Here is a 16401-nt window from a genome sequence, read left to right on the forward strand (position 1 = left end):
CTCAAAAACTTACATTCAGCGGTACTGAACAAGGCACTTAAAGTGAGAAGCATCTAGGCTTGCTATATAAGAAACCGAGGCCAGCAAGTATGGTTCTACACTTTACATGAGCCCAGAGGGTGTGGTGGTTAAGAGACTGAGCTGTAGACCAAGAAGGTCTAGTTCAAACCTTGGCAGGTTCAAAGGGCAATGCTCTGTCTTATTCCCTAGAAATACAACAGAGGAATAATGCTGGCCTACTTTTGAAGTATGGTGCAAGGATTGTTGTCTCCTCTCTCTGCACAATCTAAGATTCAAGATTTGGGAAACCCTGAATCATGCTCCAGTTCATTATCATATCTGAATGCAGGCACCTGGGCAAACTGGATGTCCCAGCAAAATGGGGCTTGATTTGTGCTTATGCTCATCATAAACAGAACTCTGCCTTGCTCTCAGAGGTATTTTTAACTGGCTATAGATTCAGTGCTATCAATCTACCTACTTACCAAAATTTCAACAAAATCTATGATTGGCTTAGAATCCACCCCACCCGTTGTCTAATTTTATGGGATTAGAAAGTCCCTTCTACTCTGTTTTCTTTTTCACCATGTCGTGCATTAATTTTATGAACCTCTCTCATGCCCACCCATAGTTGTCTTGTTTTCTATACCTGGAATAAGCCTCAACTCTTGAGCCTTCTCTCTCAGGGAAGGTGTCTCAGCCTTTTGATAATTTTGGTTGTGCTTTTCTGAATTTTTTCTAGCTTTACATTTGTTTTTAAAGACGAGGTAGCCACAACTTAACACAGTATTCCAAGGGCAGCCATGCCAGGAATCTTTACAAGGATATCAGGCAACAGGAAATCCTTTACTCAGGTAAGAATGGCTTGACTAGACCAATTCCGCAGGACCTGCACAAGGGAGCTCCTCCGCCAGCCATTTGGTTGAGGTCGTACAAGAGTATAAGAAGGACAGTCCAATAATTAAACCAAACAGAGAGAAACAGACCTATCCAATGGCAAAACAAATACTACCTGGATTCTGTTTTGACAGAAGTCCTACAGAATAAAGAAATAAGGAAAACTACAAAAAAGGACACTTTTCTTTCTTTTATGAATATATTTATTGTACTGCCATTGGATAGGTCTGTTTCTCTCTATTTGGTTGAGGTCGACCAGAACCATCACCTTCCTCTGGACCCCCGAGCCTCCTTCCCATGAAAATCATCGCCAAAAGTCCAACTACAAGGTCGTCAGTATGCTGCAGTTGTTACTGTTTGCTACTGTTCCATTGTTCTACTACATTACTGTTTTATTAATATCTAATGACTGGGGAAGGCACTGGCAAACTACCCCATACTGAGTCTGCCATGAAAACACTAGAGGGCTCACCCTAAGGGCCAGCCATGACCCGGTGCATGCACAGGGGATACCTTTACCTTTACTGTTTACTATTACTGTTATTTATAGCCACTAATTTTCTGCATTGTTCCTGTTCCGTTAAGTTCTGTGTAAACTGCCCTGAGCCTCAGGGGAGGGCAATATATACATGTAAAATAAATAAATATAAATAAATAAATAAATAAAATTAAATTCACACCAGATTGATGTGCTCCATGTTGCTTTTCCCTGGCAGATTCCCCCATTCTGTAAGAAGGAGCTTGTTGAAACTATCTTTGAGAAGAAAGTAATTGCCAAGTCTCAAGATGGGTGTCTGTATATATGATTTTATCACTTTAACCATTATTCTCAATAATCTATGTCACATCATTATAATTTCAACATTTTTGTGGTGTTTTGTTTGTTGGAATTCACTGGTTAATGGACCACAAACAAATTGATTGAGATTGGTGTCTGGCTCCCAAAGCCAGATAACAAACCAAGAGTGGTAAGGAACAGACCAATAAAATAAGTTTTAAAAATGATAGAGGTAGAAGAAGATGATGGCAGAATGAAGGGAATGTGCCCATGGGTTTGTAAAGACAACCTCAGAGTACTTAGAGGCTTCAATGTCATTTTTAGTAACACCAGATATTAAATGCACACAGAGAAGGGAAATGCACATCTTAGTGGTGTCCCGATAAGCTTCCCAGAACTTATCTGGGTCACAGTTGTTTATTTGACACATGGAGTTTTGCTTGGTGGACATTTAGCCAAGTTTCAGGTATCAGTAAAAGCTTCAGAAGAGCACAACTGAAGCCTATTCTGTATATCACATCTTTAGCCATAATAGTCACAATCGGCTTCAAGTTCATGATGGGTCAGTGGTATGCGTCACCAATATGGCAAATGGCGCATTTGCTGGCAGGGGCTCCTGGGAATTGTAGTCCATGGACATCTGGAGGATCACAGGTTGACTACGCCTGGCTCAGAGCAAGTGCTAGATATTGGCATGAGCTTAAGAATGGCCTTCTTCTCCCAGCCCTTAGTTAAAGCAATGGGGCTTGCAGGCTTCTTAAGTCTACTGCCCAGGCAGTATTACTGCTTTCTTCCATTCACTGTGCACAAAAATCAAGTGTCCTCCTCCCAAGGAGACTTAGTCACTGGGTACAGCAGGAGGCAAGAGCACCTACCTCTAAGCAAGCAATTTGTCACGGTAATGATAGGATTGCAGGAGCTCTGATCTGCTTCTCTTGAAGACTATGATTATCCCTCCTCAAAAAACACAACATAATATCCAATTGTCAAACTGGAACTTTTGTTACATGCCTTTGAGGACTCTCTTGGCAAGCTAAAATAGATCCAAGTTATTTGCAAAGTATATCTTGAGCTTCTTTTTGACAATGATTTCCAGAGGTTGGGGGAGAATCCCAACACTGGTACAGTGAGATATGGTTCATGTGCTAAAAATTATCACTGATTTTACGTTACACAGAACTGTTCATAAATCCAATGAAACATTCAATCACAAAGTTAGATTCCCCCTGTACAAGAGGGCAGAGCAGAAAACTTCAGTGAGTTATCCAGGATCAGATTTTAGGGGCCAACGTAACAACTGCTGTCTATGTTGCATCAGGCCCATAAAGTGCCCATCCCTCAGTGCATTTCTTAAATGGCCTTAAAATAACAGGTCATACTCTGCCTTGGCTGTGGACTCCCCCAACTCATTATCCACGAAGCATCACAGCTGTGGGAGTTTATTCAGAAGGATTTACCAGGAAAGCACAGAAGCAACACTGAAAACACAAGAGGACTACCCCTCTCTTCCATTCCCAGTCATTGCTTCCTCCTATAATTTGCTCTTCACAGGACCTACCCCAGCTGGAAAAAGGAAGGATAGGACTTACTTCTAGAAGAGGTGTCAATATGCGTGTGCAAGAGGGTGAACAGGCAAAATGAAAGTTTGTGACCTCGGTTCCTCACCACAGTCTGCCAACCACACCGTGCAAATTTACTAGAACTATGAGTTACTTCCAGTTGCAATACTGCATTGTACAGGGCCCTTTGGTAAGATACAGGCAAGCCCTGACATAGTAAGCAAAGGAAGGGTATTAAGAAATCAAAGCCATTGAGAAGGAGCTGAAAGCTATGAGGAAGAGCAGGTACTCACCCAAGCCATGGAAGTCACACCCCAAAATCCCATTTGACTTTAAATCTCAGTTGCCTATACAATTGCAGCCTAGTAACCTTGGTAAGCCAATTCCATAGGGGAAAGGAAGGAAGGAACTATGGATATTAAGGCACTTTTACAACCAAAAGAGCACCTCTGTGAAAAAGGTTTGCTTCACTCTCTCTCTCACACACACACACACTGTGGAGGTGAACACTGTAGCGACATTGGAAATATAATTCGAAGCACTTTTGAGCATCTGCAACTTACTGCTCTGATGACAGACTGAGCGATTCAAGTTTTGTTGTGCCGGATTTTGCAGCCTTAAAGGCGCACCTTCACCAAGTGCCACAGGGCTGCTCACCTTTAGCGCAGAGGCCAAGTTGACCATGTGCTCGTTCAGGGTACTCTCGGACTCCTTGTAAGTCAAGCAGGTGAACAGATATTCCTCAGGGTCAAAGGCATCAGCCCCTTGTTGCTCCACATCATTTGCCACCCCCACGTAATAATCCTCAATGTCCCCGGGGTCTTCATCTTCTTCCTCCTCCTCCTCCTCCTCACAGTTTGGATCATAGTCCTCTTCATTGCTGTCGGAGCCCTGGCTGTTCATGTCCACAGACATCTTAAGGCTCTGCCGAACTGCAGAGCAGGGGAACAATGTCTGTTGCTTTCTCTGCCAGACTTTACCACTCCTTTGACTTCATCTGACTTTTCTAATTCCTAAACTTGGGGGGGAGGGGGGAGATGGGACAAGGGAACAAAAACAAAATAACAAGTTTATTTTTATGCCCATGAGGTGTATGTGTGTCAACAAGCAAATCAGTTTTCATTTGGGAGAGACTACCTGTCAGTCTGTAACATTAAGCCAGCGGTTCTCCACGTGGGGGTTGTGACCCCTTGGAGGGTCATTTGGCTCTTTCCTGGGGGTTGCCGGCGACCGCGTGGCGCTGGCCTCTTCCGCACCGCCTTGGAGCTCATGGAAGCTGTGGAGACCAGCGCCACGGCGAGTGCTGCAGCGAGTAGGAGCAGTGGCGGCGGATGCACATGCGCACCCACTCACACATGCACACGTGTGCCACTGCCCCTGCTGTAGGGGTCGTGGCATTAGGGCAGTGGAGAACCGCTGCATTAAGCGGTGATGCTCATATACATTGAAGCCTGGGAGTCACTTTTATTTAACAGGCCAAAGACAGCCTTGTTATGCCTGCCTCCTAAATGACTGAAAGACCCATGTTCAAACCACTATCTGGCTACAAATCTTACTTCACTGTATCTTTCCTTCTCCACCCCAGGCTGTGTGCAGCTTACCGCGCAGGAAACCATTGGGAAAAGAGTTGTAAAATACTCTTTTGTGGAAGCGGTTACAGAAATTTCAGATGAGGTGGTTCAACATCCCAAATCGCCACTGACATTCTATCACAGTTTACCCTAGCGTTCCTCCAAAGAGTTCAGGGCTACGTAATTATGTACAATTTTGATGCTTCCCATAAGTTCAGCGCTACAGCTGGGAAAGCCCTTTTGTTGGGATGCTGCCCATCTAGCCACAGATGATGGAGGCTCTCAGAAGAGCGCCCCATAAGATTATTGTAATGGTTATGCCACTACTGAGAATATTCTGGTCTTGGTAAGCCACCCAGTAGAGGGATCTGTGTACACAGTGCTTCCTGCTCAAGTGTACAAAAAGAGAGAAGGTATTCTTCAGATTGACTAGGGCAGCTTTAATGGTTAAGACTAGCACTTTAAGTGGCACTAAAAAAGAATTTGGGAGCCAATGCAGCTCCTTGCAAGTCAGGGTACTGGAATAGAAGCACAATCTGCCCTAGATAAGGGGAATGCAACCCCATCCATACCAGGTCATCCACCCAAGGTGAACTGCCTGCCAGCTATCAACATCCCTGTCTAGTCCCATTATATTGCTTAACCGGTGTCTTGTCCTACCAATTGCACGGACTTACAGTGCAAAATCCGCCTTGCGTCTCAGTGAGAAAAGTAGACTATAAATAGAGCAAATAAAGACCATCAACAGATCCCCTTTCCTCTTCTAATATTCATTTTGCTGAAAATGGCACTCTGTAGCATCGCAGTCTTGCTTTCCTGAGCCTTCTACTAGCAGTTTAACATGTCTTAACTTTCTCACCTCATCTCACCGAGAAAGTAATCTTTCTTGGCAAGAACTGTGATGTGACTGTAACTAATGGCACTAAATAAACACTGTGCAGTAACTGACACCTCATATCCTCAAAGTATGCAACTCAAGTTCTCGCGAACTTTGCGAGAGGCATTTTTGCCCGTCACAAAAACAGGAAGCAAACTGGCTGATATGACAATAGTTTAACAGCAGAACTGAGAAGGTTCCTCAGGTTCAACCCAATTTAGAAGTCAGAGGCTGCAAGGCAGGCAAATCACGAGCGCTCACATCCACACAAACCCAGAACCCCAAAGCTGGAAAGTGCAAAAGTAGCCCATCTTACTAATTCTTACTAATTTACCTATAAAACCAATTGCAAAGTATACAAATATTATAAAGATTTACACCTCATTACCTAGTGACTACTTCAGATGATGTATTCTCATCTGTTCCACACAATATATTTCTGGTAAGGGCTTAGAGGAGGAGCGTGTCCCATGGCTTAAGTGCACCCACTGTCCCACCCGAGTGCCTCCTCCTCCAACTGCCTTGCCTGTCTGTCCAGCGGCCAGCCACTCCTCTGCCCCCCAGCCTTGACCACCCCTTCCTCCCACTTCCCTCCGAGGCTGCAGATCCCTACTGCGTGAGGGCTGCCCCTGCTGGTGAGTTCCTTGCCTAGGGACCTCCAGCCTTTCCAGGTCCTGGAGGGAGGGGTAGGCCGTCCGCAGAGTTCCCCCCCCAGCACCTGTTGTATTCCTGAACACAACAGGCTTGCCCCCTAGTCAATAGCATAAGTCATGGTTTTAGCCAGCAGCCGCCTCCATCTTTTTACCAACAAGGCTAGGAATTCACAGATGAGGTTCACTGAGCCAGCTTGGTGTAGCGGTTAGGATTACAGACTTCTAATCTGGCCAGCCAGGTTTGATTCTGCGCTCCCCTCATGCAACCTGCTGGGTGACCTTGGGCTCGCCACAGCACTGATAAAGCTTTACTGACTGAGCAGTAATATCAGGGCTCTCTCGGCCTTACCTCCCTCACAGGGTGTCTGTTGTGGGGAGAAGAAAGGGAAGATGAATGTAAGCCGCTTTGAGACTCCTTTGGGTAGAGAAAAGCGGCATATAAGAACCAACTCTTCTTATAATGCCCAAGTAGCTGTTGTTGTATAACTTTTATAGTCTGTCTTTTTCAAGGACTCAAAACCATAATGTAGATTTAGAAGAAGAGTTGGTTCTTATATGCCACTTTTTTTAGGGCCTAGCCTTCTTGAATCCATCACAGATTTTATAAAGACCTCTCTCTCTCTCCTCCCCATCTTTTGTTTGCTGACATAACGGCATCTTCAGAGTCAGATGTTGTGGAGGTTTTCAGCACCTCGGCAAAAAGGTCATCTTGCATCTCATTTTGAAACTATTTACTGTGGAGCATGGAAGTATCTCAGCACAGATGGTAATTACACAACCCATCCCTTCATTTAATTTCTCACTTGGAGAAGAGGATTGCCTACACAAACCTACCTGGCCACTACTACCATCTTGTGAAATCCTGCTTCAGGTGCTCTTGCCTTAAGGTTAGACAGCTGGTGATCTTGGTCATGCCACTGAAACTGTGGCATTCCCTAGCCAGGGATATTTATCTGTCTTCTTCCACCCGTCTTTCGCCAGCAGATGAAAATTTTCTGGTTTTGTCTGGAGTTCCCTCAATGACTCCTCCTTTCTATTTATTTTTGCTTTATTTTTATATGTTCTATACATTTTTGCTTTGGTGACCCACATTGGACAGAAAAGGAAGATACACATTTTGTTAACAGAAATAAAATAATAAGATCTGTGATCCCCTCAAAAAACATTTGTAACTACTCTAAAGCAGGGGTAGTCAACCTGTGGTCCTCCAGATGTCAATGGACTACAATTCCCATGAGCCCCTGCCAGCGTTTGCTGGCAGGGGCTCATGGGAATTGTAGTCCATGGACATCTGGAGGACCACAGGTTGACTACCCCTGTTCTAAAGGGCTGCTAGGACTTTAGCTAGTTTTCTCCAGTGGTAAAAAATGAGGATCAGAAGCCAACTATATTGGTATTATTGACCCCTAATAATCTTTCAACCACAGAATGTCCACAAATATCTCAAATGTATTGCATCCATATAGTTATTTAGGGAGATTATTAACTGAGATGTCTACTCACCCAAGCTTCTACCCTGTTTTCACCATCAGCTACCCTCCTGGGTTCGGTTATCCCAGGTACCTGATCAGGTCTGTAAGGACAAAGTCACACTCAAATGGTGGAAAAAACACCCTACCTCCACTGTACATTTCAACTGCATTACAAAGGCCTCCCACCAGAACTATTTGCCATCTAATCTTTTAAAAGCCTCTTGTTTAAGGAAGAGTTACAGTACAATTCACAGATTTTCCGGTCCATCCATTGATTTCCATTTGAACACAAAACTAGAAGGACTATACCTGTCCCCAAGGGAGCTCCTTGCCAATTGGTATACATTTCCCCCCCAAATCTTCTATCTGTTCAATTAAGTCTATGAAGATGACAGAATCCGCCTCTGGTTCAATGCAGAGAATGTCACAATTTCCTAACTGCTCAGGAAACAAACCTGTTTATATTTGTAGTTCAGATTCCATGAGGGAAATAAAGCCCGTTTGACCAGGAGGGGAAAAAATTGTATAGGGTCTCAAGCTCAGGAAGAACTTTAAAGGGCAGGCTGTGAACATAAAGGGCAGGGAAGCAAGATAGTTAACAAAAAGTACACAGTAGGGCAACTGTCTCAGAAAGGAGAGTCTGATAGGACAGGTGGAAAATATGATGGATCAAGAAAGAAGGCAGATCAGACAAAGCAGTGATTGCATTAAGGGGGGCTCTGGAGAAAAAGTGCTTAAGGTCAATGAGGGTAGGGTACAGAATGCTACGGAGGCTAAAAATCACTGGACAGCTAAAGAAAATCAGATAATGTAGATAACAAGGGAGGGTTAGAAGGCTGAGACTGGCTAGAATCACAGGCTTGGTAAGGAAGACTGTCATTCAAAGCAGCAGGGTTCAGAGAGGAGGCTAATGGACAAGCCTGTTAAGAGAACTCAGAATTATTTGCATTGGAGCCATCAGGCTGGACAAACATTTCCTGTTAAGAATGTCTTCAGTATTGCCTGCATAGAAAAATGAGTGGCCAGCTGTTTATTTCCCTACCCTGCACTTAAATGCCTACACACCAATTAGTCTAACCTGAGTTGGTCTTAACCAACAACATTACAGGACTTTGTTTTGCAACACTGTGAGTGTTCATTACAGGCCATATAAGCCCTGAAGCAGTCTCTAGTCCCCGCAGCAGCTTACAATTATCCTGTCTATAACCTGTAAGACAACATACATCCTGTTGCTACTATATGTTTTTGCCTCTGGTCAGCATGCACATGCAGTACTTCCTATCTAAGTTCTAATACAAGAGATCACTCTGGTGCCTAGATCATGAGCCATGACTCAAAGAGCCCAATAATTGGAAACAGCAGCTTCAGCACCAGTATGGGGTAGTCAACCTGTGGTCCTCCAGATGTCCATGAACTACAATTCCCATGAGCCTCTGCCAGCATTTGCAAACGCTGGCAGGGGCTCATGGGAATTGTAGTCCATGGATATCTGGAGGACCACAGGTCGACCTTATTCTGAGAACTACCACCCCTCCTCCAAATAGTTACAAAGCCCAAGAGATCTCACAAAACAGGTTTCCTTTAACAGGTGAAAAGAGATGGCGAGTTGCCCAAGACAGAGAAAGCCTAATGTATAGTATAATGGGGAGAAAGAACCTGAACCCCCAAGCTCAGGAGAGGGGGCCAAGACTCAGTAACAAAGTGCCTTCACATGCCTGCAGAGGAGTCCCAGGTTCAATCCCCAACACTTCCCCTTAAAAGAGGCCCTGAGAAACAGGCCTTCACCTGAGACACCCCCTCCCCAAACCCGCTGCCACCCCCACAGAAGACAACGCTGACCTGGGCAAACCTTATGCCTCTGCCTAAGGCAGCCTCAGGCGTCCAAGCCCAACAGGAAGCCTCCTGCACCACAGTGGCGCTGGCAGCGGGAGGGGAACTTGAGCCCCTCTCTCCCCCCTTCCTGCCGCGCACTTTGGGGCCTGGCGGCGAAAGCGAGCGAGGCGCCCCCTCCTCCCCTTCCCTCCTCTCCTCTCCCGGCCCCGTGAGGCAGGGGGCGACCCTTCCCTGGCTCCCCCTCCATGTAAACAAGGCCCGGCCCCCGCTCCTCCGCGCTCACCCAGGAGGCGGCCGGGCCGAGGCGGAGGCCGAGGTCCCCGGCGAGGGAAGCGACTCCAGCAGGGCCGGGGGAGGGGAGCCGGAGGCGCGGCCGGAGAGTCGGGCGGGGGGAAGAATCAGCTCCCCGCAGGCTGCTCCATCTCTAGCCGGGCCACTGTGGCCTGCGCACCGGAAGCCGCGGCCTCCTGCGTGGCGTCACTTCCGCCGCCGGGATGGAGGAAAGGGCGGGGGGGAGGGAGCGGAGGAGGTGACGACGCGGGAGGAGATGAGGCAGCGCTGTCGGGAGGGGGGGGGGGGCAAAGGGAATGCCGGCGCCGACCATTTTCCGAAACGGAGGGGGGGGGGAGCGGGAGAGCGCTTTTAGGTTAAACCAGGGGTAGTCAAACTGCGGCCCTCCAGATGTCCATGGACTACAATTCCCAGGAGCCCCCTGCCAGCGTTCGCTGGCAGGGGGCTCCTGGGAATTGTAGTCCATGGACATCTGGAGGGCCGCAGCTTGACTACCCCTGGGTTAAACCATTACTGGGGAGGGGGTGTAGAGGTTGGATGAGACCCGTGCTGCTTTGTATTTATTTATTTGGTGCAAGGGCGTTTACGTGAGCATTAAGCAGCTGGATAACAGATTGCCCAAGAGCGGTAGGTAGCAAAGGATGGAAAGGGCGGCCAGAATACTATTTCAAGACAGCCGGGCGAGTCCATTTCAAGTCTTCCTAGGAAGAGGACAAACGGCGTGGGTGAGGAAGAGGTCAAGGGCCGGAGCGGTCGTTATGCCCGCAGCGCCCCCCGGCGGCAGAAGGCTGCCTGGTTGTCCGCACTGGAGCCTTTCAGTGGGTCCAATTCCCCCCGGGAGATCATCCTCGGGATCTGGTGTTGGGCTCTGCGGGGAACGTGGGGCTGAATGAGGGGTTCCCTGACTCAACAGGACTTCTGTCATTCGGTCCCTGTTGGTCCCTTGCTGCAAAAATAAACATGGCACCTTAAAACATATTGTACACGCACACACAAAAGCCTATTCATTACTGTCGATCAAGAGAAGAGGAAGAAGTTTTGGGTTTTTATTTCCTGCTTTCTACTGGCCAAAGGAGTCTCGGTGGCTTACAAACACCCTTCCCTTCCTCTCCCTACAACAGACAACCAAGTGAGGTAGTTGGGGCTGAGAGAACTCTGAGAGAACTGCTCTGCAAGAACAGCTCTGAGAGAACTGTCACTGGCTCAAGGTAGCTCAGCTGGCTGCATGTGAAAGAGGTGCCCAGAATCAAACCTGGTTTTCCAGAATAGTTCTTAACCACCGTGCTAGCTCTCAGCAGTAAGATCTAATGTTTGCACTTAAGTATTGAAGAATGAAACCAACAACAGAGTTTGACATAAAGAAAACTAAACTAACAATATATCAGTTAATTCTCTTGTTAATGTCAGTCTTTTCTTGGTCCAGTTCAAACTATCACCTCACTTTTTATTACTATTTTGTTCCAGTAAGAAAGGGATACCAAGGCTTGGGCCCACCAGAGATGTCTGTACACACAAGGGGGTTCTGTCAGCAGAGTGGGTCTCCTTCCCCTCCCCACACAGGTCCCCAAATGCCACCCCTGGGTGAACGAAGAACTCCAGAAATGGGAGGGGGGATTGGAGGCTTGTGGTAGGAAGAGAAAATTGGCAAAATTTACCTCTGATTCTAGATTCAGGTGTGTAGTAGCCATGTTGATCTAGGGCAACAGAGCAAAGTCCCATGGCATCTTTAAGATCAACAAAGTTTAATTCTAGGTATCAGGTGAAGTTTAATTCTAGGTATGCATGCACTCAAAAGTTTATACCCAGAACTCAACTTTCTTGGTGCTAAAGGTGCTGCTAGACCAGTGGTTAGAAATGAGCAAAATGTATTCCAACATAAGCTTTTGAGAAGTTTAAACTGGAATAAATTTTGACAGTCTTTAAAGTGCCGTACCCCTTATTTTGCTGCTACAGAGTAACGTGGCTAACTCATCTGGAATTATCAGTTTGTCATAAAACTGAATGGGTACAACAATTCAGTCACTGAGCACTTTGCTACCTATAACTGTTTTGGACAAGTGTGAACTCTTGGCTATTTCTTTTGGTATCCAGGCCCTCCTATGGTCCTTTTTTGTAAACTTCAAGCTACTTAAAATACCTACTGTTTCCCCCATTTTTATTTGGAAGCTTCTGCAGTGGAATAGTCATCCGTTGTTTAATAGGACAGAAAAATAATGGCGTCTAGGCAATAATAATTGACGGGGTCAAAATTTGATGCTGGAGCACAAAAATCTCAACTCTATTGCCAGCGCAGCAAAACTCGCAAAGTGTTCAGAGTCCAGTAGCACCTTTAAGACCAACAAAGATTTATTCACGGCATGAGCTTTCGAGTGCAAGCACCCTTCGTCTGACTAAGAGTGCTTGCACTCGAAAGCTCACGCCCTGAATAAATCTTTGTTGGTCTTAAAGGTGCTACTCTGATTCTATTGTGCTACTTCAGACCAACACGGCTACCCATTTGAATCTATCGCAAAGGGTTTGCCACTAGATGGAGGCAGAGATTGCACAAATTTTGGTTCATTCTTTCCAGTCCGGACAAATGCAGCATGCTATTCTGGGCTAATCCCAAAAGCAGTTTTGGAAACAATAAGCAGCTGTCTCATTTGACAAGTAAAGACAGCCAACTAACGTCAGCACGACACACTCATGCACTGCACTTTCCTCTGTTTTCCTGTCACAGATAGTATTCAGAGGGTGATCTAAGAAGATATTTATAATGTTAAGAAACAGAATCAAAACTGAGTCAAAGTTCAAATTTGCTTTAGGAGAGAAACGACAACAGTCATCAATGCACATTTGTTTTCCCCGCCTATTTTGATTTCAGTTTCATTCTTTAGCCTCAAGCAGATGTTTTTAAGGGCTTATCATCCTTTGGATTGCATATATATGGGGATTTGTATTGTTTTAAGCCAGGCATAGACCGTTTACGCACTGGAGGTTTCATGCTGGGATGCAGGCTGGAGTTTTAGTTGTGGCAGGTTGCCCCACCTCTTCCTGCACCCACATGGGGGAACATTTGGCCTGGTGTACCTCATCCGCCCCCAATTTGTGCTCCTGCATGGGAGTGGGGGCAGTGAAGTTCCCAGTGTGTAAACGGTCATAGTGTGCGATAGCAGGGAAATCATGGGAGGAATCCAATATTATTTTTAGAGATGCTGTTTATATGTTTTCAATAATATATTAACAATTTTCTGTTTATTTTGAAAACAGATGTGAGGCACAGAGCACATGTTCATAATACAAACAAGCCTCACTGACAAAAAGTGGGTTTTAGGACAAGTCATTGAATTTTCCTTCAAGCGCTTTGTTGGTCTGTGTTTCATTGATGGAGAATACTGCACATCAGGTTGTGACGCTTTGGGAGGCAAGGGACTAAGAAAAGTAGGTCAGAAGTTGACAACTGTAAAAGCATTCAGCTCTTTGATTATAAACAAAGACATTCCTGTGCAATATTTCCTACTTTTTTTTAGTAAGGGTGCCTAAATTGCCAAGTCCAACAAACAAAATACAGTTCCCCCATCATAGACTAGGTTGGAACCAGGGTGTCACGTGGGAAAGACAAATGGGAGTTCTTTTCTAAATCTACCTCAGGTGCCCTGACCTGGATAGAGCCGGCTGGCCCAACCTCATGAGATCTCAGAAGCCAAGCAAGGTCAGCCCTGGCTAATATTTGAACTGGAGATCTCCAAGGAATACCAGGGTTATGATGCAGAGGCAGGCAATGGCAACCCCCTTCTGAACATCTCTTACCTCTAAAAACCCTATAGGGTTGCTATAAGTCAGTTATGACAACACCATCACATATCATAGGCAGGACTATTTTTTTGACTATTTTTTGACTGCAGGGGCATCCCTATAAGAGCTGAGGGCTGCAGCAGGATCAGCTCCTCAGAGGCACATTTCCTAGAAATCTAGGGAGAGCCAAAAAAGCAGATGGGCTTAACTCACGCGCAGATCCTCCTTCTGTTACCATCTACCAGTGTGACATGTATGAGATAAAACTGTGGAACGGTAACCAGGGAACCTCCCAGCTGCTAGGCTTTGTTTTGAAAGCTAGGCCTGAAGAATCTTCTGCTTCCCTGTAGCTCTCAAGCAAGTTTCCAGAGGTAAGGGGAGAAAACCTGCCCCTCTTTTTATATAAAGCCATGGCGGCATGTCAGCAGCACCTTATTGCTGCCATGAGAGTAAGACACAAAGAAACACATCCACAGCATAGCCTAGCATTGCACGAGAGGGGAATCTTTGGAGGGAGAAAAAAAGTCTACATTATAACTAGGGTTGCCAAACTCCAGTGGTGGCTGGAGTTCTCCCGACGACAGAGATCACCTCTGCAGAAAACGGCTGCTTTGGAGGGTGGACTCTGTGTAGGGATGCCAGCCTCCCGGTGGGGCCTGAGGATCACTCAGAATAACAGTTCATATCTAGACTGCACCCCCCTGGAGAAAATGGCTGCTTTGGAGGGTGGATTCTATGGTATTGTACTCCACTAAGGTCTCTGAAAGAGCCTCTTGTGGCGCAGAGTAGTAAAGCAGCAGACATGTTGTATGAAGCTTTGCCCATGAGGCTGGGAGTTCGATCCCAGCAGCTGGCTCAGGGTTGACTCAGCCTTCCATCCTTCCGAGGTCGGTAAAATGAGTACCCAGCTTGCTGGGGGGTAAACGGTAATGACTGGGGAAGGCACTGGCAAACCACCCCATATTGAGTCTGCCATGAAAACGCTAGAGGGCGTCACCCCAAGGGTCAGACATGACTCGGTACTTGCACAGGGGATACCTTTACCTTTATGTCAGTCCTTCTCTTTATTCAGTCAGTCCTTTTTATTTATTCCCTGTATTCATTTAATTTAAGCACTGCTAAAGGTCCCTAAAGCAGCTAACATAAACATCCTTTGTTAAACAATCAACCCATCAATTCAAAACAACCTAAAAGCAGGAGGCGACACTGAGCTTTTATCATCTTGCACCCAGTTCTCATGATCAATTAAGACCCAAGTGTCCCTAAGGTTGGTAAAATGAGTACCCAGCTTGCTGGGGGGTAAACGGTAATGACTGGGGAAGGCACTGGCAAACCACCCCGTATTGAAAATGCCATGAAAATGCTAGATGGCGTCACCCCAAGGGTCAGACATGACCCGGTGCTTGCACAGGGGATACCTTTACCCTTAAGGTCTCTGAGAGCCAGCATGGTATAATGGTTAAGAGTGGCAGCCTTATCTGGGGAACTGGGTTTGACTCCTCCTCCCCATGCAGTCAAATGGGTGACAGCAGATTACTCACAGTCCTGTTACAACAGTTCTTGCAGAGCAGTTCTGTTAGAGTTGTCTCAGCCCCACCTATCTGTTGTGAGAAGAAGGCAATAGTAAGCCTCTGTGAGACTCCTCCAAGTAGTGTAGCATCAAAAACAACTCCTCCTCCTCTTCCTTTTCTTTTTTCCTTCCTAGGCTCCACCCCCAAATCTCCAGGTGTTTCCAATCTCAATGCCCCCAAAACTATCTCAGCCCTACCTAGTTTACGAAGGACCTGTTGGAGGGAAGGGAACATACTATGATTGTAAGGCAGACTCCATAAAACAGAGAAAAGTGAGGTATATCTGGCTGGGGAGTTTCTGTTTCTGCTGGTCAGTCTTGGTGTACATTTGTACACTTCTAGCACAGGGATACAGTTGCACAGCAATATAATAGCAGGCCCAAGTAACACCATCAAAGGGTGTTTGCAAGCAAATTTACCCTCAAAGTGAGAAGGGAGTCTGACCGCTAACAGTTACTGGAATATCTTGTAATACGAGCATGGCTGGCCTCCATACAACGGGAACCAGAAAGCAAAGAAGTCTCTAGAACAGAGAGACCATGCATTCAGCGTTACAAAGTGGAAGGTTTTCCTACAATGCTTGAAGGCCTTGGAAGTGCCAGAAAAAGGCCGGTTGTCATCAGCACTGAAAATAACTGTTATTTACTTTATATATAGCCTTTTACTTTATTTATAGCCTATCTTCCTTCCTGAGACTCAAGGCAGAGTGTTATGAGTTTGCTCCTGCTAGTATTGTGTGCATTTCACTCCAGAAATTGTTCTGGCTAGGGCTGTACTTCCTCTGGAAGGGCAGGCATGCTGTACTTGTGGAGTCTCAATTGTTTCTGGACAGACAGGTGACAGAGGGAGCATGGGGTGCATATAACAGCTGCAGATGTTTCTATAGAAAACTCATCTGCCCACTATCACAAATGTTCAGATCACGCTATTGTAACATTCTGTATGTTGAACTCAGCCTGTGAACCTCACTTGGTTCACAATGCAATGATCTGAGAGGGGAGAGGAAGAAAGTTTGCTGCAATGGGTTCATGAAATCTGCACTAGCTTCTGAGTTCAATGCAACACTTTCCCAAATGCACAAGCTTTTGTGGATTAGACCTGACTTCAGCAGTTGCATGTAGCAGG

The 16401-nt window shown here is 46.0% G+C and overlaps 1 protein-coding gene across 6 annotated transcripts in view; it reads right to left on the reverse strand.

Moving 5' to 3' along the window:
* Window positions 1–15369, reverse strand: part of ARIH2 (ariadne RBR E3 ubiquitin protein ligase 2) — a 52032-nt gene extending 36663 nt beyond the window's left edge. Inside the window, exons 1-3 of one of the 6 annotated variants that reach the window (XM_077324940.1) lie at window positions 15247–15369; window positions 7839–7908; window positions 3892–4247 (exon numbers count right to left, since the gene is read on the reverse strand). In XM_077324940.1, coding sequence (XP_077181055.1) covers window positions 3892–4149 — 258 coding nt within the window. In that variant the 5' untranslated portion in view covers window positions 4150–4247; window positions 7839–7908; window positions 15247–15369. Of the gene's footprint in view, window positions 1–3891; window positions 4253–7838; window positions 7909–9923; window positions 10112–15246 lie in introns of those variants that run through there. The other 5 variants (XM_077324938.1, XM_077324941.1, XM_077324939.1 and 2 more) reach the window with 5 other exon arrangements.
* Window positions 15370–16401: the final 1032 nt, after the last annotated feature.

This window comes from Paroedura picta, chromosome 3 (genome assembly GCF_049243985.1).
Source record: "Paroedura picta isolate Pp20150507F chromosome 3, Ppicta_v3.0, whole genome shotgun sequence".
Taxonomy (NCBI): Eukaryota; Metazoa; Chordata; class Lepidosauria; order Squamata; family Gekkonidae; genus Paroedura; species Paroedura picta.